Below are 26,963 nucleotides of genomic sequence, written 5' to 3'. Positions count from 1 at the left end.
GCCATTGTGTTAACACTCAACTGTTTCTTCTAGTAACACTGTAAGTAGTTCCCACCGTGTAACGTGAATGAAGATTGATTTTAAATAGAATGTAGAGACATTGCTGGGATTGGAAGAATAAATAGTTGCGTGCTGTAAGGCTGTGAGATGAATTGTTTTATGTGTTTAGTAAAGTACCAAGTATATCGCCTTGTGGTCTCTTCAGGGCACTTTGTTAGAACTGCACATGCACATTAGATAGTGATACCACATGGTGAGAAGTACTGGGTGCAATTGGGGATCAGTACCCAGTGGTACTCTAGTGATAAGCCATGGAGAATTTACGCTATCGTTTGAAAGGATGGGTCACCTAAAGTTAAGTGCAGAAATGATAAACAAGTCTGGAATTCGGACAAGAATGAACATGGTGAAAATTGAGGCATTTGGCGGCGTGATGTGGTATTATAACTGGTTTTAGTTGCTTTAAAGAATAAAATAACATGTGGAATCAACCATTAGGTCACTACATTACCTTACTTCTGGCTCCCATCAGCTTTACCTGCGGTGCCTCCCACACAGATAACGCTGGACGGGTACAGCAGCCACCTCAGCGTATTCCTCCTATGCTCATTGGATCCGCCGGCTCTCTCCACTGTTCATACAGCGTGTATGCTCTCAGGCTTATTCAGGGTGAGTTTGGACACCACGTCAGGAGACCTCTTCTTCTGCCCCCAGGAAGAGAGATGACCCATCTGTGAGGAGGTTCATGTGGCCAGCTGTGTGCCCTCCCCATAGACCTGGCATCAACATCTCAAAACCATCCACACATGCTCCTTCTGCGGTAGAATAAGTCCCCCCACTGGATGACGACATCAGAAAGCTCAAGCTGATGCTCTTGTTGTTTCCTGCTTCTTCGTGACTTTCAGAGTGAGAGCAGCTTGTGGAAGATGTGCTGCTGGGGCTGGAGCTCTCAGCCTGGCTCCCATCACTGCAAGATGACATGGAGTCACTAGCGGATGGCTCAGTGCTATATTCTTCCTCTGTGCTGTTGATCTCCTCAATGCCATCAGTCAAGTACAGATCCACTGTCCAAGGAAGATCTATTAAATGCAGGACTTCAACAGCACGGCTCCTCTGCGTGGGATTGTGAGCCAAGAGCTTGCTAAACATTTTGAGGGCCTCAACAGTGAAGCGATTCCAGCGGGAAGGAATTGCGTCAACACCTCCAGTTATCCACTCAACAAATGCATTATAGTTGATATCTGAAAGTGCCGCCATCTCCCAAGGAAAGGTGCCAGTCAACACACAGAACAGAAGCACACCAAAGGCCCACACATCTAGACTAGCTTCTGCTTCCAGACAGCCTGTGTCGGGTTGGTAAAGCTCAGGAGACATGTACGAGATGGTTCCAGACCATGCAGAGATGGCAGTCCCCTTCAGGCGAGTGAACCCAAAGTCAGTCACTTTGATGCGGTGACATTCCCTATCCATCAGGAGCACATACTCTGGTTTAATGTCACGATGCACATATCCTTTCTTGTGCATGAAATCCAAGGCACTGGATATCTGAACAGCACAGCGCTTCACTTTCTCCTCCGGAATTCCAACCTGAAAAGCCAAATAACAGGACTTTTTAGGAATCCAACAAGCAAATGCCACATCCAGCTAATCTCCTGCTCTCCTCCTGGAATGCTAAACACTTGTACCACTGGTAAACTAAACAATTCACTCAGAAACTGAGCATGGTGGGCCCCCTAGAACATGTGGTCTGGCAACAGGGCTAAGTGCCCTTTCAACTTCTCTGCCAAGGGAACTGGATTTTTGAGGGAATTTTACCTCACAAAATATTTAAATTTCACTGTCAAACTGCACTAACCCACAAAAGTCTTCATAATATGATCCTTTTAAAATGTCTACTATGTCTTAATATACACAAAAAAGAAAATCAAACAGTGCAATGTTGGGGGGGGCATCTTTTCCATAATGGATGACAGGGCACTGACCCGCCACCCATCTGGAGGAAGAAGCAAAAGCTGGGAAACGTGGTTTCACTTCACTTTTTCAGTTCCACAGCATTAATGCCAAATAGGCCAAGCAAAGCTGCTGTGTCTTGCATCCCCAGCCTTGCATGGCCCATTGGGGATACAGTGAGCTGCATGCCTAAATGTGGGTTGGGGTTGCTCTTGCACCTCCCTGTACTGTTATGTCTCTTTAGGCAGCGAGATGAGATGGAGTCACTATGCCTGCACCATGCATTTCAGGAACCAGGATGCGCTCTGTAATTCCTGGTTCCTGTATGCGTGCATTGCTGGTGCCAGAGGTCTAGAGAGCATCTGAGGAGCCGGCAGCGGTAAGGCAAAAAAGCATTTTTCAGCTTGGACACGTTTTCTTATAATATAATTACTGGCATTATGTGCAAAGAAAACATGAGTGTGGATGTATGTGGAAATACTAGTATTTTTACTGGTGCTAAGGTCAAAACCAACATGATCAGTGTTCTTACAGGGGAAAGGGCATTTGTACTCCCAGCAAGGACACGTTTTCTGACTGAAGCCAAGAGGTGTATGCTCTTAAGTGGGGTCATTGTCATATATTTGCAGAGTCAGCATGGACCCGTTGTATTATAATATAGTTACTGCCAGTATGCGCAAAGAACACATGAGTGTGGATGTATGTGGAAATACTAGCATATGTTGGTGCAGCTATCATGGACATGAAGTTGCACAGTCAATATGAAAATGTTTATTGACAATGTGACTCGGAACCTAATGCATTGTTTTATAATTTACCCGAGAAAACTGTAGCGTTGAACCACATTTTTCACCGAAAATTAGTGAATATAATTTTAGCCCATTCATTAACACATTGTCTGGAGTAATGAGGCTTGGTTACTCCGGAGCTTGCTTCTTATATTATGGGAAACATGTATGCCTCTCCAGTGAAAAAATACACCAGCGGCCACAGCAAGACACTCTCCATATAAAAAGAAGTAATGGCTTAAATAGACATCATGGTTTCCTGGTTACACCGTGGCACATCGAGTTACCGATCCTCCCACTATCTTCACAAGTGTACCTTCCAAACTAAGCCTGAAGGATAGACAGGGTCGGACTGGGGCATAAAATTGTCATGGGCACCAATGAAAATGTGTTCCACAGTTGCAAATAGCAATTTGTTGCTTTTGTGACAGATTGTTTGAATAGTACCCACAGCGGAGGTGTTTTTTAATAAAATGTGATGCAAATTGCACAATTTAAAGAATATTTATTCAGCAACAATGGTCAAAACTACCAGCCGCATAGTGAAGTAACTCATCAAACTGGCCCACATTTGCCAAAAAAGAGGTACACTTTGATCCCAAAATCTGGCCCACACTAGCATTTTGTATTTTTGCTTCAGGCATTGCCCTATAGGCCAGTCCAATCCCGAGGATAGACACTGTCACTGTCACAAGCTCATGATTGCAATTAGTTACAAAGAGAGAAGGTGGACAGAGTGTTATGGAGGCAGTGATGTAATGCCTATTGGGCAGGTAAGTGTGTACATACCTGATCCTCAATCAGGGAGAAGAGATCACCAACAAGTGACAGCTCTTGGGCGAAAACATAGTGCTCCGGTGTCTGAAAAGCAATTTCATAGCAGCCGATGATAGACGGGTGCGAGGAGAGGAGGAAGGATGTGCAGTACTCCACCAAAAAGCCACTCAACGATGTAAGGCTTTTCTTGAGGAGCTTCAGGGCCATGGACTGGTCTGTAAAGAAAGCGTGCAGGAGTTAATGGTTAATTGAGCAAAGTCCGCATTATATGCAACATGTGTATTTTGCGCCTGCATCTGTTCTAAGATCCCGCAGTCACACCTAGAGAACAGGAAGTAGCTATTGGGCATGTGAGTCACTATGGCGTGGCAAACTATTTCCATTTGAAAGAAAGAAAGTGGTGCTTGTTGCCCACTAAACCACCGGGCCGAGGTTTGACGTCTCTTGTGTGGTTTGATCTACGGCCATGTTTTTTTTAAAGACACAAGAATACTTATATGCATAAATATTAACCCTAGAACTCAAAATGACCGATTGACTCAGTGTGTCTGCGTGGGGGGTGAGGGTAGTTTGAAATAAACCCTGTGCACTTTGCGGTGTCGCACTTGTACGATCTGAATGACACAGGGCCTAGTAAGAGCACTTGTCTTGTCCTTCCTCTGTCTTCCCTCCCTTGTCTTGTTGCGCCTTGAAACTCTTGTGTGCAGGCGCGTTATAAATGCCATATCATATTGTATCATATACTCTGGATCATTGCCAATAGGGCCAAAGGGGCACCGTTTCAATCAGACTTTGGGTCAGTAGAGAGCTAGTGCAATGGGGGGTCAAGCACAGGCTGTCTAATTCCCACGCCAGAGGGGGTGGGAAGCCTGAAAATGCACCGATTTACAGAATAATGGAGCAAAGTCAATCCAGGGTTAAGTAGATAAAGAGTACTTTAGAGAGCAGGACTGAAAGGTGTGTGTTATGTGTTTTACTGAATACCCATTACCCTTAAGAGTAACGTGTGTATCGGCCACTGCATGCTTTGCACTTAGATGCTTTGGTTTGTCCTTATCAGTTCCCCTGTTTTGTGCCCTCAGCACAGAGCCATAGGCCCCAGCGCCAAGCGCCTCCAGAACCTCAAAGTAATCCTCCAGGACCACCTCCACCAGGCCCCTTGACATTTGGGAAACCTGATCCTGCAGGATAAGTTCAGTCTCTGTTGCGCTGGAATTCATGGTGCAGTTTTTCTCCTCACACTGAAATGTTGGAAAAAAGGAACTATTGGTCAGCAAACATGCAGTAACTTAGAAAAGCCGCAGACATGCAAATGGCCCATAGAAAACCTTGCCAAGACTCTTTCACTGCACTTGGCGCATTCTGAGGCCATGTCCCACAGTCAGTACTTAGCGACAATATAACATTCTCCGCTTGAAAGGAGCTTTGGTGGCCATACATCTAACGAGAGGCTAATAAGATCACTGCGGAATTTCACTGGCTGCAGTGTAACTACACAATCCCAATGACCCTCAGCATAACTTGAGTGCACATCACACAAAGGCAAGAATCCACTCACAAAACAGCCCTGCCTCCTCCACGTGGGTGACTATGGAGTCCATTTTATACATCCTTGTAATTTGACGGCAGTGACGGGAACATGTGCACTCAAGCCAGAGACGTTTTTATGGGAGGGCAAAAGGGGCACTTGCCCAGGGCCCCCACCTTGGAAGGGGCCCCACAAGGCTGCCTGATCCTTTGTTCACCAGACTTAAATAGCACACATCTGGATATTTTATGGTATGCTGCTGAGGCTCTAAACCTATTGCCTGTCAGTTTTGTTAAGTACATTCTGCCTCAATCAATTTGTCATGTAATGCTTTCTGTGTTCTAGTTTGTGTGTTTGTTCCTTGCGGCACAACTCCTCTAGCATTCTTTCCTTCCTGTGGGAATTATGTTGATCATGTGCAATAGCCAAATTTGAAATGCATATTGGTAAATTGAGTGCCACAATGGTTCAGAAGTTAGCTCAGTGTGTTAAGCACTCATTGCAGAGATATGCGTTTATATGCAAGATTTGAATAGCACATTCCTGTAAGGCTGGCTGAGCCTTTCCTATGTCTGAAGTTTATAAACCTGCCTGTGCATGTACTTGGCCTTGCAGCACAACAGGTGCTAGGATCAGCAATGTACCTGCACGAAATAGGGGTGCTATAAGAAACGAACATGTCATCCTTATGGTGAAGGTCTAGAAATTGGTTTGTACAGATGGTGTGTTGTAAAACCTAGGCCACCACCTCCAATGATGAACATAAACTGTAAGTCCAAGAGTCGAATAAGTATCGAAATTTGGAGTGAAAGCATTCCTTCTTGTATGCTGGCTTTGCCGGCAGACAATTGAGTGATCCTGGTCAAATCATCTAATATCTCGTACATTACTGTACTGTCTTTTGTGAAGTTTGCCTCCTTGCATGCTGGTGGCATCGTTTAGCCCATTCATTGGTCTTTCTTCTTATGTGGGCCATTGAGTGGAAGGGGTTGTAGACAGAAGGGAACGGATCAGATGTTGCAAGCCTCGGGCAAGCATATTTTAAAGTCTGCTCGTTTGACACCACATAAACGATTTGCATAGTTTTTCTGCACGTTTATAAATGACAATTTCACAAGCCAGTGTCTAGGAACTATGTAAAGCTTTAAAACACTAACCCGGATTAAATCACACTAATTGGTATGCTGGTACTTATATACTTCTCTTGATGATACAGAGAATGAAGCTAGAATCATTCTGGGTTACACCCTTCTATAATACACATATTTTTTAAATGTCATGTTTGGTAATGTGATTGGTGTACTTTCCAAGTCAGTTTTATAAAAATTAGATTATTTTATTTCATGGTAAGAACTGGTAATGAAAGTGTTCAAATGCAGAAAGTGCAAAGTTGGCACAAATCACAGATTCACCCCTTAACCAGTGTGTGTAATGCTGTGCATCTAATTTAATCTTGTATTGCCTAGCTTCTAGAAATTGCCAGTCACTAAACCTTTCAAAATGGTGAGCCCTTCAGAGAGATTTCCTCCTCAGGGTATGATCTTCAAAAGAGCCTCACTCATGGTTTCACTGGCTATAGTGTTGCTTCCAATATAATAGTGGGCATGTTTATATTGCACACCACAGGCCTTTGTTCCTTTGATATCTAATGGCAACACTATTTGAAAACCATGTCCCATTTATAATCTCAGTCTGCCTGGTAGCTTCTAATCTGCATCCACTATCCATGCTATGTGTAGGTTTCTCCTTCCTACCAATTGGTCTGCTCTATCCATGCTTGAGCACGTTTCCGTTCTGTGAGGCAGCAAATGTGAGTTCTGGGTCTATTCTGGGTTACATGTACCTTTCACATACAGTCCTGCAATAACACTACAGGCTGCATACCTTCCTGGATTCTATTGATAAAAAGTCTCCTGAATCTATTCTAGAACAGACGTAACCTCTTCGTAGACTGATAATGTTGGCCTTGAAATGGTACTTCTTTATCATTCTGATTAGAGCAAGAATGAAGAGGGTAAGGCGACTTAAAGGGAGTAAACATGCTTATTTTTAATGCTGTGAGGTAGCAAATCAAACTATGGGTTGTGATTGCGGCGGGGTAGATATTCTTGATCACTTAATTCCTTTGGTTTGGTGGAGGGAGGCCCCCATGATGTCTGTGAACAGGGCCCCAAAAATGCTTAAGACGGCCCTGACTCAAGCGTAGCCAGGCCTCCACTGCGAAATGTTCATCATTTGCATGGCAGAGTGTAAAAAGGGAGAGCAAAAGGCGGCGCACAGACGGAAGTGAGGTGGCAAAAACACAAGTTGCGCGCGCCCCTCCTTTCCGTCCTACAAACGTATGAAAATGAATCGCGGCGTAAGAAAAATGTGTAAAAGCTGGTGGCAAGGCTTTCACACACTTTCTAATGTTTGTGCCCATGTAAATTGATCCCCAATAAACACTATTGTTACACATTAAGTAGGACCTTGTGCACTCTCTGATTGGCTCCTCTGCGATACAATCTTTTGAAGGTGGTTTGCACAACCTGCATGTGAGGCTTGTAGAACAGTCGCCATTTTACAGGTAGTGTTTCCGGGTCAGTGACATCGCTTCTGTTAAACAGTGTCTTTCCCGCTGCCTGATAAACGGAGCGTGTTTACTTCATGATACAGCCCCCATCCTCCAGTAAATAGATGGAGTAATGGCGCTGCTCAGCAGGTAAGTATTACTATATCTCCCCTGCAGAAGGAAGGCCGATAATCAGAACAGGCTTCCCACCCAAACCCTTGTGTGCAATGCATCTCACTGAGAATAGTCTGCTCTTCTTGCCCTTTTCCTACTAGTAGGCACCACGTGACAATAAGGGTGACTCTCCGTGAGACTATAAAGGGTGCAATTGTTAAGAGGGTGAGAAGGACTGTGTCCACTCTCTGACAGGCTCTCGTTCGATTCCGTCTTTTGCATAGCTCTCAACCATTTGGGTCGCGAAGGCGGGTGAAAACACCCGATTTTAGTTTTGGCGGGTGAGACGCCCATTGAAATGAATGGGCGTGCTGGAGGCTTGGCGGGTGAGTCAGCTGTTTACAAGGCGGGTGACACCCGCCAAAAGCGTGAGAGTTGAGAGCTATGCAAGGGCTTGGTGGCACAGCATGCCTGCGAGGCGTTTAGAATAGCCGCCGTTTTGCATGTAGCGTATCCGGGTCTGTGACGTCACTTCTGTTTCTGTTAAACAGTGTATTTCCCACTGCCTGATAAACCGAACTTGTTCACTTTATTCCGATACCAACAAATCACACATGAGCATTTCTGATGATAAAAACAGAACCTCCTTTTTTGTTAACATATTGTGCTGTTTGTTCAACTGTACCATGTGCACAACAAAACACCCTCAAAAGTAGTCGTGAAGGAACGAAAAAAACAGTGCAACAAAGTGCACCCCAGAAAATGAGAAACACTGGTGAACAAAATATTTCTGACAAAGAAATGTTTGTGACGTTGGTCTTTCAACCAACTGATGTCAATCTTTGGGTCGTGACTTTCAGATGAAAAGGCAAAAATAATCGATAGTTGCTAACCAGGCCCGGCAGAACTCCCGGCCCTCAACCAACGGCTGCACGGCATCGTGTGGCCTGGGAAAGGGGGTGAGAGCTGAGGACACTCACCCCCCCCACTCCTCGGACACCCCCAAACCCCTCCATTCATCGATGCCTGGCCTGTCATATGTTAAGGGCAAAACTGGATGTTGTAAGGCGCTCTTTTAAATCATATCTCATGAACGAAAAACGATTAAACTGCACATGAACCCTACGTGGATGTTTAGACGTGTGTTCCCGTCAGTGTGCGTCAAAGTGTATAACGAACACGGATAGTGAATCGGTCACATAAATAATCTAATTACCTGGACTGCTCTGGCGAGCCCCGAGACCTGCAGTCTAACGTCAGCCCGTGCCAAAACTCCGAGCTCTCTCTGGGGGGCGCAAGTTATGGGGTGTCCCCTCGCCCCGCTCTCGGGGTCTGCGATGTGAATCCGCGGTGGTCTCCTGTGCCCACTGCCCAGCAGTCCTGCACCCCCAGCTTCCAGCTGCAGAGAGGAGGGGTCCAACCGAGACAGCATCCACGCAGTGTGGGGTTCCCTGTCCAGAGAGCGGGGGTTTATGTGAGGATGGGGGGCGGGCCCCGGTGCATTCTGGGTCACACCTGCTGGAGGTGCTGCCATAACAATGGGGCGGTGGCCCCGGCAGTTCTGAGGCGCCACCAGTACCCGGGTGCTGCGGCGGGAAAAGTACCCCAAAGTAAAAGAAACGTAAAGTTCATATTCTGTACTGAGATTCTTATCCAGTCAATAAAACACGAGTCATACCCGAGTCTAACTAATCCTCTATAACGCTACAATTTGAAATAAATAATAATTCTTATTATTTCAACTCATGAACACTGTCGCCCGTTTCTATACATAATAGGATGTCATGTGATATATATATTGTATATACGCACTTTGGAAGGAAACGTATTTTTAATATATATGCAATCGCTAAACGCTGTCCCTTGCTCCCCCCGCCGCCCACAGACTCCATCCGACTCAGTAGCGTCACAGTGGCGAACCCCCATAATGGCCATATATCGCGCTGTCCCGCTCTGCAAAAGGCAGCGAGGGAACCACAATGCCATGGCCGTGGGCATGAGGGGTGCCAAGGATTATGAGGAAACACGCAGGCATGCTGCCCGCAGCTTCCGAGGCGTCCTTTCTCCCGGCAAAGAGGCATTCGCACCCAGGACCCTCTTACAGGCTAGGACTGGCCTATAGGTCAATGCCGGAAGTGAAGGTTAGGCCTCCTAGGGTGGGCCGGGTTTTGGGCCAAAGTTGGTCAGTCAGATGAGTTACTTCACTCTGCAGCGAGTGGTTTTGATCAGTGTTACTGTACAATATCATTTAAGATACACAATTTGCACCGCCATTTACCAAAAGTCCCCCCTCCCCCACCACCACCTACTACCGGAACAGTCTGTCACAAGAGGAACCGCGTTTTTCGGCTGTGGGCCACTTTCTCATTGGTGCCCGGGCCTAGCCCAGTCCCACCCAGGATTGCTACGGGAATACAGAGGATCCGGCGTGGGGGCGCACACACAGCTAGAGAGGAGCCCGTTTCCCGCCCTAGGCAAAATAACACCTGCGTCTTTTCTGCACATCAACAGTAATGCGGGTCACGCCATTCCCTGCAGTTTCTCCATAACATGCATCGAAATCCACAACTTACTAAAGACATCTTTAACGGCGCTGCAACCAGTATATCATCAAAATGATACATGCATTTTTGCTTAAAAGTGTAATGGCTAATCCCCCACACTAACGTGAGATGGGGGTTTAGATTCTATTAAAGACAAGGAGGCGATTATTATGCATTCTAATCTTTACTCTGAAACCACAGCAGCAAAGACTAAACTTTACAAACAAAAAAGTTTAAAACAGAACTAAACAGAGTTCAATGTCAATGCAAGGGGGAACATCCCAATCCATCATGGAGGACAGGTCATGCCATGCAGGAGGCCAATGAGCAGGGACCCTTCCTTATATAAGTCCATTACTCTAAACCCAACCCCTCTTTCTGTAGCTGTCTTGAACCAGACGTCCACTGCACAGATCAGATGATAAACGATGAAGGCAAATCCAGCGAAGCTCTCGTACCACGCACTCCATAACTTGAAGCTGTGAGCCACCCTCCTGCTCAAAATCTCAACTCGTAGCTGTAAAACAAGCAAGAAGGGTGGATGGATGGGAAGACCAACAAACCAAAGACTGTTCTTTCTTAAAACATCTGTGTACATGCGTGTCATAACTGTCATATCATATCATACCCAGGGTGGGTGGGTGGGATAATAATCGCCTCCTTGTCTTTAATAGAATCTAAACCCCCATCTCACGTTAGTGTGGGGGATTAGCCATTCTATGACAAGACAGGAGGCTCATATTATGCAATTTCAAAGCCCTTGCATCTTACTAGCACAACATCATCAATACCATAGACAATATAATAAAATAATAGGAGAAGAAAATTATTTAAATACTTTCATTAGATCAACCAACTGGCCACCAGAGAATTGCCCAAGACTAGGTTGCTTTAATAACTGTCATATAAGGCATAGCCAAATCCCCTGCAGACCAACAACTGGAAGATGTGCCAATTCCAGCTTTCCTTACAGGTCACCAAACCCAACTGGTTAAAAGAGGGGAAACACTGAACCAAGTTTTCTACACTAGTAGGATGGGCCATCTCATGCGTTAAAGGAAGATATCGCATAAAAGACAGGGCATGTTACATAACTACACTGGGGAACACGTGGGAAGACAAACCTTCATAAAAAGGTAAAATGGGAGTAAAAAGGTCATTTATTAATCTGTAATAGGACGACCCATCCTGAGCGGAGATGAAAAGCAATAGACTTAACCCACAATTGTCTACAGACATATGAATAATGAAGAAGGTATGTCTTCTGGAGGCGGAAGCAGAATGGAAGAGCAGGCCCCACCTGACCGCTAACATGCCAAATTACCCAAAACGGAGACCAACAGACCACCCAAGCTATTGAAGAAGGACTTTGCTACCATGACAAAGGCAGATATTTACAACCTGACCTATAAGAGACCAAACTTGGCAAAGAGAAAAATGTATCTTATATCCAACCACTACCATTATAGTGAAATCTGAACCCCTTTGCAGATGTGCCCGATGCTTGATCTTGTACCCTCCTCCATGGTATGACTCCCCTAGAGGATCATAAACTAACCGAAGGAGGACCCTCTAAATTCCAAAAACTCAACAAGTACTCTAAACTGTAAAGAACTGATCCTTAAGCAGTTAAAATGAAGTCGCTCCCCAGAAGAGAACTATCCTCTAGAGCTGGCACCTTATTGCAACCAACAATCTCCTGTGAAAACCTAATAGGTCTACCTGTCATGCAGGAGACTAGGCGACACAAGTCATTAACTAAATATATATATGGGATACATTACTCACCGTAATCGTATTTCTGATGCTTGTATCTGCTTAGATTCACATGCTGTGCATAGGCCGACATCTAGTGGAAGCTGCGGAGTATTACAGTTTGTTTTTCGAAAATCGAAAAAGGGCGTCGACACAGGGCGTGCCAGTAATACTATCCCTAGTGTGACGTCCACTGTACCCATGATCCCTCACGCGTCTAGGATCCCCAGATTGTGTTTTTCCTGACATGAGGTAGCATGAGGAGTAGCGTGAGTACAGATAGTCCAAGCAGATAGACAGAAAGGTAAGACTACAAGCAACCATGCGCCTTCTCTCGGAGGGGAGGAAGGGTGGGTCGCATGTGAATCTAAGCAGATACAAGCATCAGAAATACGATTACGGTGAGTAATGTATCCCTTCTGAGGCTTGTGGAATCTGCTTAGATCACATGCTGTGCATAGATTAGCGAGCAGTACCAGAAGAAGGAGGTGGGATGTGAGAAGGGTCATGAGCAAACAGGTGTCTTAGAACCGCTTGTCCCACTTGTGTATCTGTCTTGGAATGAGTGTCAATGCAGTAATGCTGAGTAAAAGTGTGAATAGAGCTCCAAGTAGCTGCTTTGCAAATGGTGTCGAGGGGAACATTTGCAATGAAAGCCAGAGTGGCCCCAATGCCTCTAGTAGAGTGGGCCCTTGGCGTAAAAGGCAGAGTCTTTTCAGAAAGAGAGTAACACAGCTGTATACAGTTGATAATCCACTTAGAGATAGCGCCCTTAGAGACGCGATCCCCCTCTCTGCCTGTAGCTACGGAGACAAACAGTTGATCTGTTTTCCTTAGCGGTCTGGTTTTATTTACATAGTATAAGACCGCCCTACGCACATCTAGGGTGTGTAGTTTCACCTCAGCCGAGCTTTGTGGGTTTTGGAAGAAAGCCGGAAGCTCGATGGACTGGTTTACATGGAACTTGGATATGAATTTTGGTGAGAACCTAGGGTGTGTGCGTAAAACCAGTTTGTCCTTGTGGATAGTAAAGAAAGGATCTTGCACTGACAGAGCCTGAATTTCACTGACCCTTCTTATGGAGGTAATGGCTACTAAGAAGGCCGTTTTATAAGTCAGGTGTTTGAGACTACTTTTATGCATGGGTTCGAAGGGGGGGCCCATGAGCTTAGCTAGCACCACGTTGAGGTCCCATCCTGGCGGTGGGTTCGAAATAGGAGGGTGAAGTCTCTTTACTCCTTCCATGAAGGCTTTAACCACTGGTACTTTCCACCACGAGACCCTGTTATGGGATGTGGTGTAAGCCGAGAGGGCTGCCAGGTGTACTTTCAGAGAGTTAAAAACCAACCCTGCATCCAGCAGGTGGAGCATGTATGTTACAACGTTGGAAGGAGTGCAATCAACCGGGTTGATTTGTTTATTCTGGCACCAGATAACGAATCTTTTCCACTTGTCAAAGTAACAGTGTCTTGTATTTGGTTTCCTGGACTCTTTTAGAATGTCCATATACCTCTGTGGTAATTTGAGATGTCCAAACTCTATGACTTCAGGAGCCATGCTGCTAGGTTCATAGAGTTGGGTTCCTGATGCACTGTTTGACCTTGTTGCTGGGACAGAAGGTTGTACCAGGCTGGGAGTCTGATGGGCTCGCACACCGTCATCCTGCGTAGGTGTGGAAACCATGGTTGTCTCGCCCACATGGGAGCAACTAGGATGAGCGTCATTGATTCCTTGTTCATCTTGTACACCACCTTCCTGATGAGAGGAGTTGGTGGAAAAGCGTACGCAAACATCCCCGACCAGTTCATCCACAGGGCATTCCCCTGGGAGTCCGTTTGGGGGAACCTGGATGCAAATACTGGGCATTGTTTGTTTTCCCTTGTGGCGAATAGGTCTATAGTGGGGAAACCCCACTGAGAGAAGAGATCTTCTACTACGTCTCTGTGAAGGACCCATTAGTGTTCTTTTGGGAGGGAGTCTCTGCTTAGAGCATCCGCTAGGGAATTGAGCTCCCCTGGAACATGTTGCGATGACAGGAAGATGTTCCGTCTGAGTGCCCATATCCATATTTTCTGGGCAAGCTTGGACAGATTTGGCGAACGAGTCCCTCCTTGCTTGTTCAGATAGAACATGGCTGTCGTGCTGTCCGTCCTGATCTGCACCGACAAGTTCAGTAGATGGGGCTCGAACGCCTGCAGCGCTCGGAATACTGCCAGAAGCTCTAGCAGATTTATGTGGTTCTTGGCTACTGAGTGAGACCAGAGACCCTGAGCTGTGTGGTGGAGATGGTGAGCTCCCCACCCAGTCAGGCATGCATCTGTAGTCACCACTGCCTGTACTTCGGGTTCGTAAAAGGGTTTCCCCTTTGCGAGATTCTCTCTTGTCCACCAGTGTAGGCTCTGTACGAGTGTTGGCGAAACGACCACTAGATCGTCCCACTGACCACTTGCCTGAGACCACTGTTTCGCCAACCATTCCTGCATGGGACGCATGCGCAGACGCGCGTGGGGGACCAGGTAAATGCATGACGCCATCATGCCCAGTAACCGCATAGCTTTGCGTACTGTTATCTGTTGACCTGACTGATAATGCGGAATTTGCAGAAGTATATTCCGAATTCTTTCTTCCGAAGGGAAGGTCAATTCTTTCTGAGTATCTAGGATAGCTCCTAGAAACTGTTTTGAGGTGCTTGGCACCAGACTTGACTTTTTCTCGTTGATAGAGAAGCCTAATTCGTGGAGGAGGTCGATAGTCCTCTGAATGTTTGATCTGCAGATTCCTGGGGTTTCCCCCGTTATGAGCCAGTCGTCCAGATAAGGGTACACTGGGATTGCCTCCCTGCGTAGGTGTGCAGCTGCCACCGCCAGTACCTTGGTGAATACCCTTGGTGCTGAAGCTATCCCGAAGGGCAGTACCTTGAATTGGTAGTGGCGACTGTCCACCTTGAAGCGCAAGTATTTTCTGTGCGCCGGGAGCATGGAAATATGAAAATAGGCATCTTTCATATCCAAGGTTGCCATGTAATCCCCCTTTTTTAGGAGTGGGATTACCTCTTGTAGCGTGGTCATACGGAATTTTTGGGGCTTGACATACTTGTTGGCAGGCCGTAAGTCCAATACTGGGCGCATTGTTAAATCTTTCTTTGGCACAAGGAAGTAAGTTGAATAGATACCCTTGTTTACCTGGTGTCCTGGGACGAGTTCTATCGCGTCCTTTAGGAGCAGATTGTAGATTTCCTCGAGGAGGATCTTTTGATGTTCTAAAGAGTGGACTTTTTGTCTTGGAGGGTGGTTTCGGGGACGTTGCAGTAGTTCTATACAGTACCCCTTGGATACCGTCGACAGCACCCATCTGTCGGATGTTATCCCTTCCCATGCCTGGGTGAAGCTGGATATTCGTCCCCCTACTGGGGTTGCATGGGAAGGGACCCTGAAATGAGAGTCACTGCTTTGGTGGAGGCGTGCCGCCTCCTTTACTGGGGCTGCCTCTGCCTCTACCACGTCCTCTTCTACTAGCCCTACCATACCCTTGGGTAGACTGTTGTGAGTTGGTGTTCCACTGTGTACCCTGGGTGTGGGAATAGTTATTTCCTCTATTGGAATTTTGGCCGCGGGGGCGACGAAAATTGCTGTTCCCTCTTTGGTTAGGTGGTTTTGTAGTTAACTGGCCAAGGGATTTGAGGGTGTCGAATTCCTCCTTAGCGTTTTTTAGTGCGTCCTCGACTGCCTTTCCAAACAGGAGATCACTTTCCACTGGTTTGTCTAAGAGTGCAGCTTGTGTTTCTGCTCTGAATCCCGACTGCCTCAACCAAGCATGTCTTTTGATGACAGTCCCCTCTGCAATAATTCTACCCGCATTGTCTGCGGCGTCTAAAGTTGCTTTTAAAATGCAGCCTGAGACGTTTCTTCCCTCTGCACAAATGCGAGATAGCTGGCTCTTAAGGGGTTCGGGAGCGGAATCTATTAGTGCTGCCACTTCTTCCCACTGATGGCAGTTGTAGCTGGCCAACAGTGTGGTGGAATTCGCGATTCTGGTTTGGTAGGCTGCCGTGGAAGCTACTTTTCTACCAAAACCATAGAGTTTCTTACTTTCCTTGTCGGGGGGAGCCTCCGAGGAAGATAATGGGGTTCCAGCTCTCTTGCGGGTGTTAGTTACGACTAGAGAGTCTGGCTTAAGTTGGCCTCTAATATATAGAGGGTCCGACTGGGCTGCTTTAAACAGCTTCTCTACTCTAGGGTTTACAGGTCTTGTCAGGTTTGGGTTGACAAGGGATGGTGCTATTCTGCGTTGAATAGATTTCAGGATGGGAATGGTCTGGGCTACTGTCTTCCTTTCCCCTATTAGTTCTTCCGCGAAGTCCCTCTCTTCTTGGACACCTTGTGTGTCTATGTGGAAGTGGTTAGCTGTCCGAGAGAGCAGTTCATTCAGTAGGGGCTGATTATCTATTGGGGAATCAGACACTGGGGCTTCCCTTTCGACTGGTGAGTCCATTCTGAAAATATCTGGGCTATTTTCTGGCTCATCCTCGTCTTCGTCCTCCCCGTAATAATCTGACACTGGGAGATCTTCTGGTGTCTCAAAATCCTGGCCCTCTATAAGGGAAGAGTCTCCTTGGCCTGTAGGGAAAAGGCAAGAATAGGGTTGGACCTCGAAGGGGTCTGAAGCCTTTAAAGGTGTCTCGACCCGGGGCCTTTTATTTGAAGGGATAGGGTCCCTTGAACCTGAGGGAGAAGATTCCTGAGGGTTTAAAGCTAGTAGTTGGTCAGGGTGTCTTTCGAAGAAATTTGCTAAGGAGGACATCCTTGACATTACTCTGTCAATGTCCTCGCATGACCAGAGTTTTGAGCTTGGGGTGACCTTGCTGGAACTCTCTATGGACTGTCCCTGAGAAGACTTGGACGGGGAAGTCAGTTCTATTGTTGGGGATTGTAAGGTTTGTTTCCTTTGTTGCTTACCCCCTTCCCCGTGGGTGGAAGTGTGTTTACCATTTCCCTTATTTTTCGACGCCTGGCGTCGAGGATCGGAGGTGGAATCCCTGTGTTTCGAACTAGGCTTCGAAACTGGGCCCTCCTTACTCCCAAGTGATGTACCCTTTCCCTGGGGTGCAGGCTGGGGATGGAAGTCGTGTTCGTCTCCGGACGAGTGATCTTCCGTGATGTTAATGGGCGAGGCACTATGTGCAAGTGTGGAGGCTTGCCTGACGTCGTGCGGCGACCTCGACCGGGACCGCCCAGAGGACGTCCTTTCGGACCGCTCCTTCTGTGCCTCTTTCCGAGGTTTCGACGATGTCGAATCTCGGGTGGCTTTTTTGTGTTTAGCGTGTGTATGTGTAACGCTCTTGTCGCCGGGGGACTTCCCCATAGTCGCCGGGACGGACGACCTTCCGAGGCCGGGGACGTGCGTTAGGCTGTCTTTCGACGCCTTGTTGCCCTCGCCGTCCGAAAGTCCGGCGTCGCTGCCGTCGCTGAAGGTACCCTCCGCCTCCATAGCTGCTAGCTTGGCGTGGTGGGCCCAACGCTTGGTGGAGCGGTCCTTAAGAGTTTTGGTCTTAAACCTGCTACAGGCCCTGCAACCCGCCTCGGGGTGGTCTCTGGGCAGGCAAAGGTTGCACGTAGCGTGCTTATCTACCCAAGGGTATTTCTTATTACACTTGGGGCAAAACTGAAAGGGCGTACCCTCCATACGCGCCTGTGGGCAGCGGGCAAGTGTGTGTAGGTAAGAAGGTGTCTATAACCGAGTGTGGAAGTGTACCACCCCCCACTCTCCCTACTTGTAGGGCCGAGGCCAGCGGCCCAGGCCCGAGCCGAGGCGGAAGCCTCAAGGCCCAATCCGTCGGGTTTCGACGTTGATCTCCTCCCCGGTTCGGCGTCGAGATGCTGATCGACGTAAGGGTGACAAAACGGGGCAAATTAGATTTAGTTTTAAGTGCAAATATGGCAAAGCCAGGGAACTCCGATGAAGTGCTTCCGACCAGAATGGCGGAAAAAAACAATCTGGGGATCCTAGACGCGTGAGGGATCATGGGTACAGTGGACGTCACACTAGGGATAGTATTACTGGCACGCCCTGTGTCGACGCCCTTTTTCGATTTTCGAAAAACAAACTGTAATACTCCGCAGCTTCCACTAGATGTCGGCCTATGCACAGCATGTGATCTAAGCAGATTCCACAAGCCTCAGAAATATATATATATATATCCCAGCCCTCTGGGAAACGCACTGACAGACATGGATGGGAGATTAGTAGCGCTTCCAAACCCCTCTATCCCACCAAGGGAAATTTAACCTCCCCAAAGGAGGAGAACCCTTCCCCACTTATCTAAGGAAAACCTTGCAACCCAAAAGAAGGCTACCCCGAGGACCACGCTAAAGCCTCGCTTTACACCCTTAAAATAAATAAATACACTCTTGTACTTCCAAACAACCCCCTGACCATGAAATGGGCTCAAATGAACTTATGGAAATATCAGGCATTAGCGCAAAGGAAGTAACTGACGGGAGGGAAATGCTCAGTGCGAGTCTGCACTGGTCACGAGTCAGAATTCCTGTAAAGGAAAACAGAAACCATCGGGTATACTCCAAGAGGTGTAATATCCTGATGCAACCCTCCCCAAGGATGGCGGGAAGGGGAATGAGGGGGAAAGCACTCTGGGGTAATTATCATGCCCCGTAAATGAAAAGGTTGTGAAAGCATATTGGGACCACTGCCCATCAGACCCTGAGGTCAGAGTCTCTGCGTGTTTTGTGAGGCTGAGCTGGCCACTAAGGTAATCAGGGAAGGAATATTAAGCACATTACCCATAGCAAAATAGCACTTGTATAGTGCTACGAACCCTCAGGTATACTAGTATTACTCATCACTACTACCACCAGTGTGGTGTGAGGTGTTTATTCAATGATTGCAGCGGGATAAACGACTGATTTATACCCTTCCAAGATAGGAACCTGCATCAGTAGGCTGATCACGGGTGTGAAGCCAGCACTCCATTCGCTGCACTGTAGAAAATATATGTACATAACAAAAGAGGCTAAACAACTCTCCTGAGTATATCGAAGCCTTGCTATACTCCTCTAGCAGAGAAGAAATTGTAACACGCTGCCAGACAGACAGTTGAACAATAGGCCAAGCTTTGGGAGGAAGCCCATGGGGCAGGCGCCAGAAAGTTATTATTTGGCAACTCACCCACCTGAAATCAGCAAGTGTTTCCAAACATTTCATCCAAGCAGAACATGGTTGTCCAACGTGTCTTGCAACAAACTGAACAGTTACCCTCGAGCTGGCTTGTCTCCACCAATAGTTCAATAGTAAAAGAATGTCCAAATGGGACAAATAGTAAGGGAACACTTCCCCACTAAAGAGAGCGTCAAGCCCTGCAGACCTCAAAAGGGGCATAAAGTATCATTTTCTCCCCTCATGTCGAGAGAAAAACTCTCTGCATCTTAATCAGCATGAGCATTGGGTGGAGCAATTGTTATTGGGGAAAGCAAAAACCTAAGGAAAGGACTGAGTTGTCCCAAATCTAACTAAGGTAAAGGGCATCAGAATTTTTACTAAGACGAAGGTTAACACCATAGTGATGGCTAGAGGGAAGGTACAACCCCCACATGAGTCTGTTATAACCACCTCCTCGCAGTCTTTTCTTTAAAGAACTTAATAAATAAAAATAAAATATAAAAATATTTAAAATATTTAAAATATTTAAAATATCCAAAGAAGAGGGGTTACGCCCTCACAAGGGTCCGAACCCCCGGCCCTTATAGAAGGTGATACTTACTGAACTATCCGGGTTATTGACAATTCTGGAAACGCAAAAGTGCTCCAGTCAACACTTAAACATATTGTTTAGCAAAGAGTACACTGAGTAAGTGCACCTCAACTGCTCGCCCCAGCAGTGCGTTGGAACCAGCAGTACACGAGGGAGTACCTTGCAATAGAAACCAGGCAAAGCCTGAAACCGAGCAGGATACGGCATGTTTACAGAAAAAATACAATGACAACTGCCATATGCAGCACTTAAACAAAACTGGCGACCTTAAGGGAGGGATACACTGAGCAAGTGCACCTCCAATTGCTTCGCCCGAGTAGGGCGTGACACTCAGCAGTACACGAGGGGGTACCTCGCATAAAAAACTCAGGCAGAACCTGAACCGAGCAGGTTATTGCACACACCGGTAAAGGTAATTACCAAAGTCGCCGACTTTAAGGGAGGAAAACACTGAGTAAGTGCAGCTCAAACTGCTCACCCAAACAGGGTGTGGAACCAGCAGTACACGAGGGGTAACCTCGCATTAGAACTCAGGCAGAACCTGAAACCGAGCAGGATATGGCACACACCGGTTAAGGTAATTACCAAGTTGCCTACTTTAAGGGAGGAAACACTGAGTAAGTGTATCTGAAACTGTACACCCAAGCAGGGTGTGGACCCAGCCGTATACGAGGGGTCACCTCGCAGAAACCACATAGGCCACCTCGCCGCCGAGCAGGTGGCTGCACCTATCCAGGGAAGATACTGACATCTGCCAACAGCAGCCCTTAAACAAAAAACTCTGCCAGGTTTAAGGGAGGGGTGCACTGAGCATGTGAACCTCAAACTGCGCATCCCAGCAGGATGAGGCAACCATCAGTACACGAGGGCTAACCTCGAATTAGAACTCAAGCAGAACCTGAAACTGAACAGGCTATGGCAGCTACAGTGAAGGCAAATCCCCTATGCCCTGTGCAGTGTTTAATAAATAAATAAGTAAATAAATAAATAAATAACAGCAGATTGGCATCGCATGAGGCTCTTCAGTAGGCTAACTAGTGTTAATATAAGCTGAAATATCAATTCAAACACAAAAGAAAAATCAATTCTTAAATATATATATATCCACAAGTAAATACATATACATAAATATAAACATATAAACACATACATATGTGTATACCGCCAATGGGGGTATCGAACCCAGGGCCTTCTGCATGGTAAACCTGCAACCCTCTTATTGAGCTATGTCGCTTGTGCTGCAACAGAAGCCTTCCTGAACTCACATGCACATAATATAAAAAGTAAACCTAATAAACAGATTAAACAGAAATAAACCCTAAACAAAGAAAACATGGCGTTCAACTTAAAAATAAATAAAGAGGACAGCTGCCCGCTGTAGAAGTGCTCACTAAAGAGCTTCACCAACTACAATAAGGCCCTAGCGAGCCGCCTCCCAGCCGGGTCCCAAAGCAGGCAAAGCCTGTAACCTCCTGACTTCATACGCGAGCAGCGTATAAAATGGAAACAACACACACGCGACGCGTGTGAACTGATTGACCTGCAAGGCCAGTCTTAACCGCCGTGACGCGCGCCGGAAGAAGCTGAGCTTCTTGAACAGACCGCGCGCGTCACAAAACAAACTGAGGGAACGAGCGTGCTGGCTCCGAGGAGACCGCCGCTTAACCAATAAACAAACCCTCTCTTGAGGGAAAAACATTTCGCGCGTCGCCGCCCAGTTGTTAAATGAGGCGGGCGACGCGACCAAATTAAAGTAAACAAGGCGCGAACGCCGTTATAGAAAGGCAACAAGAAACCATTAACGAGCGGAATGCTCCATACGGAGCACCGCTACAATGTAACACTCTGGACTGGAGGAAAGCGTTCGAGCGCGAACGCGACTTTCAGTAAGTAATGCAAACACACATGAAATGCCCATTTCTCCAGAACAGTGTTATAAATCACCAAGGCTCTTTCAATATTATTCAAAGAAAAACACTCTAAACTCCATAATTTCACACTAAGGCAACAACTAGGAGGAGAAGACTTGGCTGTGGATTTCAGCAGCAAAGAAAGAGGGGTTGGGTTTAGAGTAATGGACTTATATAAGGAAGGGTCCCTGCTCATTGGCCTCCTGCAGGGCATGACCTGTCCTCCATGATGGATTGGGGAGTTCCCCCTTGCATTGACATTGAACTCTGTTTAGTTCTGTTTTAAACTTTTTTGTTTGTAAAGTTTTTTCTTTGCTGCTGTGGTTTCAGAGTAAAGATTAGAATGCATAATATGAGCCTCCTGTCTTGTCATAGAATGTGTTAGAAAGTTTCTGTTCGGCACCAGGGACGCCGCAGGTGGCATCTGTGCAGCTGTGGCGGTGCCCGTGGCCTGTGGAATGATGGTGGCACAGGGCCAGGTGTGCACCGGGGATGCCCTAAGCAGAGTAACCAACACCCGCCCCAAGGAAGGAAAGAAGAGGCGAGCCGCATTACCAGCGCTGCCACCGGCGCCTCCCTGGGTCTCACCCCTGCAAGCCGCCATCATGAGAGCATTGGCTGCCCCGAGAGCAGGCAAGTTACCGGCCAATTGACCCAGATTCCCACGGAAAGCTCCAGTGGTCCAGGTCCCACATTACCCAGAGACTCACCTGAAAAAGTGGCTCAGAGAAGAATTTTCCCCTGGTATTAATGTCCCAGAGGGGCACACTTCTCCCCCCCATTCATCTCTCAGGATAGTACACATTTCACCTGAGCATTAATACTCGAGTATTAATCTCTAACAGAAGCGCACATTTCACCTCGGGTATTAATCTCTCCTAGGGGCACACGTCACCTGAGCATTAATCTCTCAGGATATTACACATTTCACTGGAGCATTAATACTCTAGTATTAATCTCTTACAGAAGTACGCACTTCACCTCCAGTATTAATGTCTCATAGGGGCAACGTCACCCCGGCATTAATCTCTCAGGATAGTACACATTTCACCTGAGCATTAATACTTGATTAAGTGAACGCCTTGATGAGAACTTCCTTTCTCCCCTTTTTTTAAAATTAAGGTTATGGTTGTGATCTTTTATTCTGTGCCACTTTTTATACTTAGATTCATGAATTATGTCACAAGGATATGTCATTATTAATTGATAGTTTTTTAATGGTTCAATTTTATTCTATTTTGTTTATGGACAATATATTTCATTAAGGAATAAAGGTTTTTAAGAAACCGTAAATTAAAAAATTACTTGATTATTACTGTCTCAGAGAAGCGTGCCCTTCACCTCCAGTATTAATGTCAGAGTGGGTCACCCCCCCAATTAAGATTTAATCTCTCCGGACAGTACACATTTCACCAGAGTATTAATACTCAAGTATTAATGTCTGACAGAAGTGCATGCATTGCTTCCAGTATTAATGTCCCAGAGGGGCACACTTTCCCCCATTATTAATCTCTCATGATAGCACACATTTCACCCGAGTCGAGTCCTGAAAGACTGGCGACCGGAGTTGGGGACCGCCGAGGAAACATTTAAGTAAGTGACAGGACGTTGAGGCTGACAACGACCCCCACCGGCGACCAAGGTTCGGAGGACCGCTGTAATCCCATCGACCAGAGCCGCAACGCTCCATTGCTTAAGACACTTTGAAATGAAGGACTCCCTAGCCATCACCTTTGACCGCTTTGTCCCACCAGAGAAGGTCGAGGTCGCAGACGAAACAATGAGAATCTGCTGGTGTTTCCCACCACGCGTAGTACACAAAGAGGCTGACGAAGATTCGAAAGCCAGCCGTGGTTGAGACCCGATCGTCGACGCTGATGACCCAACGCCCTTGCTGGACTTACGTTCTTCATCGTTCTGCTTTGCGGCAACGACCTCTCATCATCGAGGTGCCCCGCATGCCTCATCTTCATAGGACGTCCACGACCGATCGTCGACGAGCACCGCAAAGGCAGAAGCTGCAGCCTCAACGACATTGTTCACCTTTTCTTCGAGGAATCTCGACCACCCGTGGCTCCTGCCTTAAAGGGAGTTCATTCAAGAGGGATCCGTCGACGAATCGTCAAAGAACTTTGCTAAACCAGGTACATTGGGGTAGTAGAACATTGTAGCAGGAAACAAGACTATCTTAAACATGTATGGACTGGGCTTGTTGATACACTTTATTTATAGGTTGCACAGGTGGGGGAATCCTCACACAGCACTGTGTCTCGGGGAGGGGCAAGGTATTCTGCCATATGTTTAACCCAGCTTGTCTTCCTTCCCAGGTCTATTGTTGATTCACTTTACTATTTTGATTTGTATGCCATTGAGACTGTTAGCAAATGGTGCATTTTATAGGAGTCAATAGTTAACTGAGCTACCACATAGACATTGTACATATTTACCATATTAGTATTGCACTGAGATAGTTTGGCAGAAGGAGCAAGGAGAAATTTGAAAACCTGAGCGCTTGACTATTATGTTAGAAGTGGATTCGGCTGCGGGTAAATGCAAGGTGTGGGTCTCCTGCCAAGCTTGCCACAATTTGTAAGTTATAGAGCAAAGGTTGCATTCACACTGCGCACAAATCACAAAAGTCTATGCGTAAATTGCATGTATTTAATTGATTGTAGGTCAGCCTGACACGTGTTTCGAGCTATGTGCTCTTCGTCCAAGGCTTATATAGTCTTGCTTTCAATCAAATGTCGAGTGAGCTTGGGTGCATTTATTGTGCAAGCTGTCATCTATATAAACCGTTGTTGCGTGATTCCATTTAATAGATAATTGTAATTACCAGCCTTCAAGCGTGTGATCCCTTCTGAAGTGCGCCCGTGGTCACTCGACAATTGATTGAAACCAAGACTACATAAGCCTCGGACGAAGAGCACATAGCTCGAAACACGTGTCAGGCTGACCTACAATCAATTAAATAAATGAAACTTACGTATGGACGTTTGTGATCTGTGCGAAGTGTGAATGCAACCTTTGTTCTATAACCATATTAGTTGCCAAAGCACAAAGTGTTTTATTGATTGTGTATATATTCTGAACTTTATTTATATAAAGAACTGTGTTATCATTAACATAGTGTGTAGACATTCCTTTGTGGGGGCTACACTGTACTTAAGAACCAGCAGCCTGCATCACCTCCTGAAAGCTAAGCCTTGATTGCTCTTCCATTGCTACCAACAATAGAGAATCTTGGCTGGGGTGCTCTGTGCTTCTACTCTGCCATATAGAGGGCATGAGTACAGATAACCCTCCTCCACTCTTTACACTCTTGTCCTTCTTTATTTGCACTTGCTTTTCCCTCTCTTCTTCTGCCTTCCTTCTGGGTTAGTGTTTCCCACCTCTCTCGCTACCTTCCCATCTAATTTAAGCAATGTATGTCCGCCTGCCCACTCGTTCTGAACTATGTGCTCTGGTCCCTCCATTCTTCCCTCTGTCCCTGTGTCATTCTCCTTTAGTCATGCTTTAATCTTGCTGTGCTCCCTGTTTTCGCCACCTGCACTTCGCGCTCACTTAGCCACTTGTCCAGTCTCGTATAGCCCCTCCGTCTTACTATATGCTGAAGGTGCAAATATGGGATTGGTATACTCTGCCACCGCTCTTAATTCCATCGCTGGATATAATCCCTGGGCCCGCTATTGCGCCTTCTCTTTTGTGTTCAGGAGAAGTAGGAGGAGGGGTAGGGGCCGAGGGTTTTTCACCACTGGCCTCCTGTTGGTTCAGCATCCAGTGATGCTGTACCACGCCCCCCTCATCGTCCTGAAACATCTTGCACAGCTCAAATATGGCCATTCGGTTTGCTCAACTTCTTCCCCTTGTAAGCCTCGTGCATATGCGCGTGTAATGGTTGCTCCACATATTTGGAGAAGCTCCCTCCTTTTGGCCATGGCTTAGGCAGCTTGCCCTCTGCGCCTCGTGTCCATTCTGCGCTATATTTACAAATCGTGTCCTTATAGCGTGGAAGGGACTTGCACATGTGCTTAGGGGTGAATCCCCCTTGTATTTGCCGGAATACATTACTTCAATACTCACTGTACCCCAAGTCAGGGTTTTTGACACTTCCATCGTTATCAGACAAAATCACTTTATTTTACCTTAAAACCAAGTCCAAATAGCTCTTCGAGCCACAAAAATCACCAGCCTCTACGGCTTTCTATCAATACCCTACAAGTGCTCTGCACACCGCCCTTCTGCAATTCTGTGCCTCAAAAGGCACATCCACCAAGCCTGCATATGCGCCTTCCACGCACCGCCCCAAAACACACCTATTTTACCCCTTGATGGTCGTTTACAACCACTGAAACGTTCGGCACCCCCTGTGAGCTTCAAGTCCTATACACAAACCTGATTGGTGATGTCACCTCTGCGATACAGGAAAAAGAGAGAGAAAGAGAAAGAGAGAGAGAGAGAGAGAGAGAGAGAGAGAGAGAGAGAGAGACAGACAGAAAAATCGCAGACACCCGCCCCTTCACTGAATTTATCCCACCATTTCCCAATTGCACTAACATCCCAACAAGAACAAACAACATATGCACTGCCGTATTCCTGCCTCTTCAGCGTCACCTTCTAGATAAAACATGTTTGTGAGACTTAAGCAGAAAAACATCTTCTGTGATTCAAGCTAGCTTCACCTGCTAAGCCCTATACTGTCAGGTTCTCTTGTTGGTCCTCACTGCAGAAGCAGCACAAACACCTACCTCCCCCAGGCGGTCTTGGCACCTGGTTTATACGAAGCACAGGCCTCAGCGACCCCCTGAGGGAAAGAGGGTTAGGGTCCTTGGACTGGATAGGTTTCGGGAGAAGAGGATCACCGGATAGAGGGTTAGGAGATTGGTTAGGGACAGGTAGGGGGAGTCAAGGGAAACATGCTCCAGGGCTCTTGTCCTGAGAGCCTTGTTACAAACTCTTACAATTACAAATCACTCTTATTTTTTGGCTGAGGTTCTTGCACTCAGTTGAGCATCAGCACTGAGTTTACCCTTTGTCTATTAGTTATACTGTACAATGTTCACACCTGTAACCTCTGAGGGACTGTTCCCAGTTGTAAACAGCACTGAGTTGCCCCTTCACAGTTCGTACATATAAGTGTAATATTAGTATTCACACCCACAAAATCATAGCATGAATATAACTGCTGGATTGCGTTGCACCAAGTTAAAACATAAATCACATAAAACAGAATGGTACACTTAGCTTTGTGTTCGTGTCCATATGGTTAATGGCAATGTTTG

At 46.6% G+C, this 26,963-nt stretch overlaps 1 protein-coding gene across 1 annotated transcript; it reads right to left on the bottom strand.

Annotated features, from left to right (window-relative positions):
• Positions 1-687: 687 nt before the first annotated feature.
• On the bottom strand, positions 688-25,524 carry LOC138579975 (serine/threonine-protein kinase SBK1-like). The gene is made up of 4 exons (XM_069650201.1): positions 25,321-25,524; positions 4,567-4,756; positions 3,528-3,724; positions 688-1,587 (listed from the first exon to the last, which is right to left on the bottom strand). Exons 1-4 carry the CDS (start codon positions 25,522-25,524, stop codon positions 688-690), a joined length of 1,491 nt encoding a protein of 496 aa, XP_069506302.1.
• Between the last annotated feature and the right edge of the window lie 1,439 nt (positions 25,525-26,963).

The sequence above is a fragment of the Ambystoma mexicanum genome, chromosome 3p (genome assembly GCF_040938575.1).
Source record: "Ambystoma mexicanum isolate Mex_15411 chromosome 3p, UKY_AmexF1_1, whole genome shotgun sequence".
Taxonomy (NCBI): Eukaryota; Metazoa; Chordata; class Amphibia; order Caudata; family Ambystomatidae; genus Ambystoma; species Ambystoma mexicanum.
This window is presented reverse-complemented; position numbering and strand designations above follow the sequence as displayed.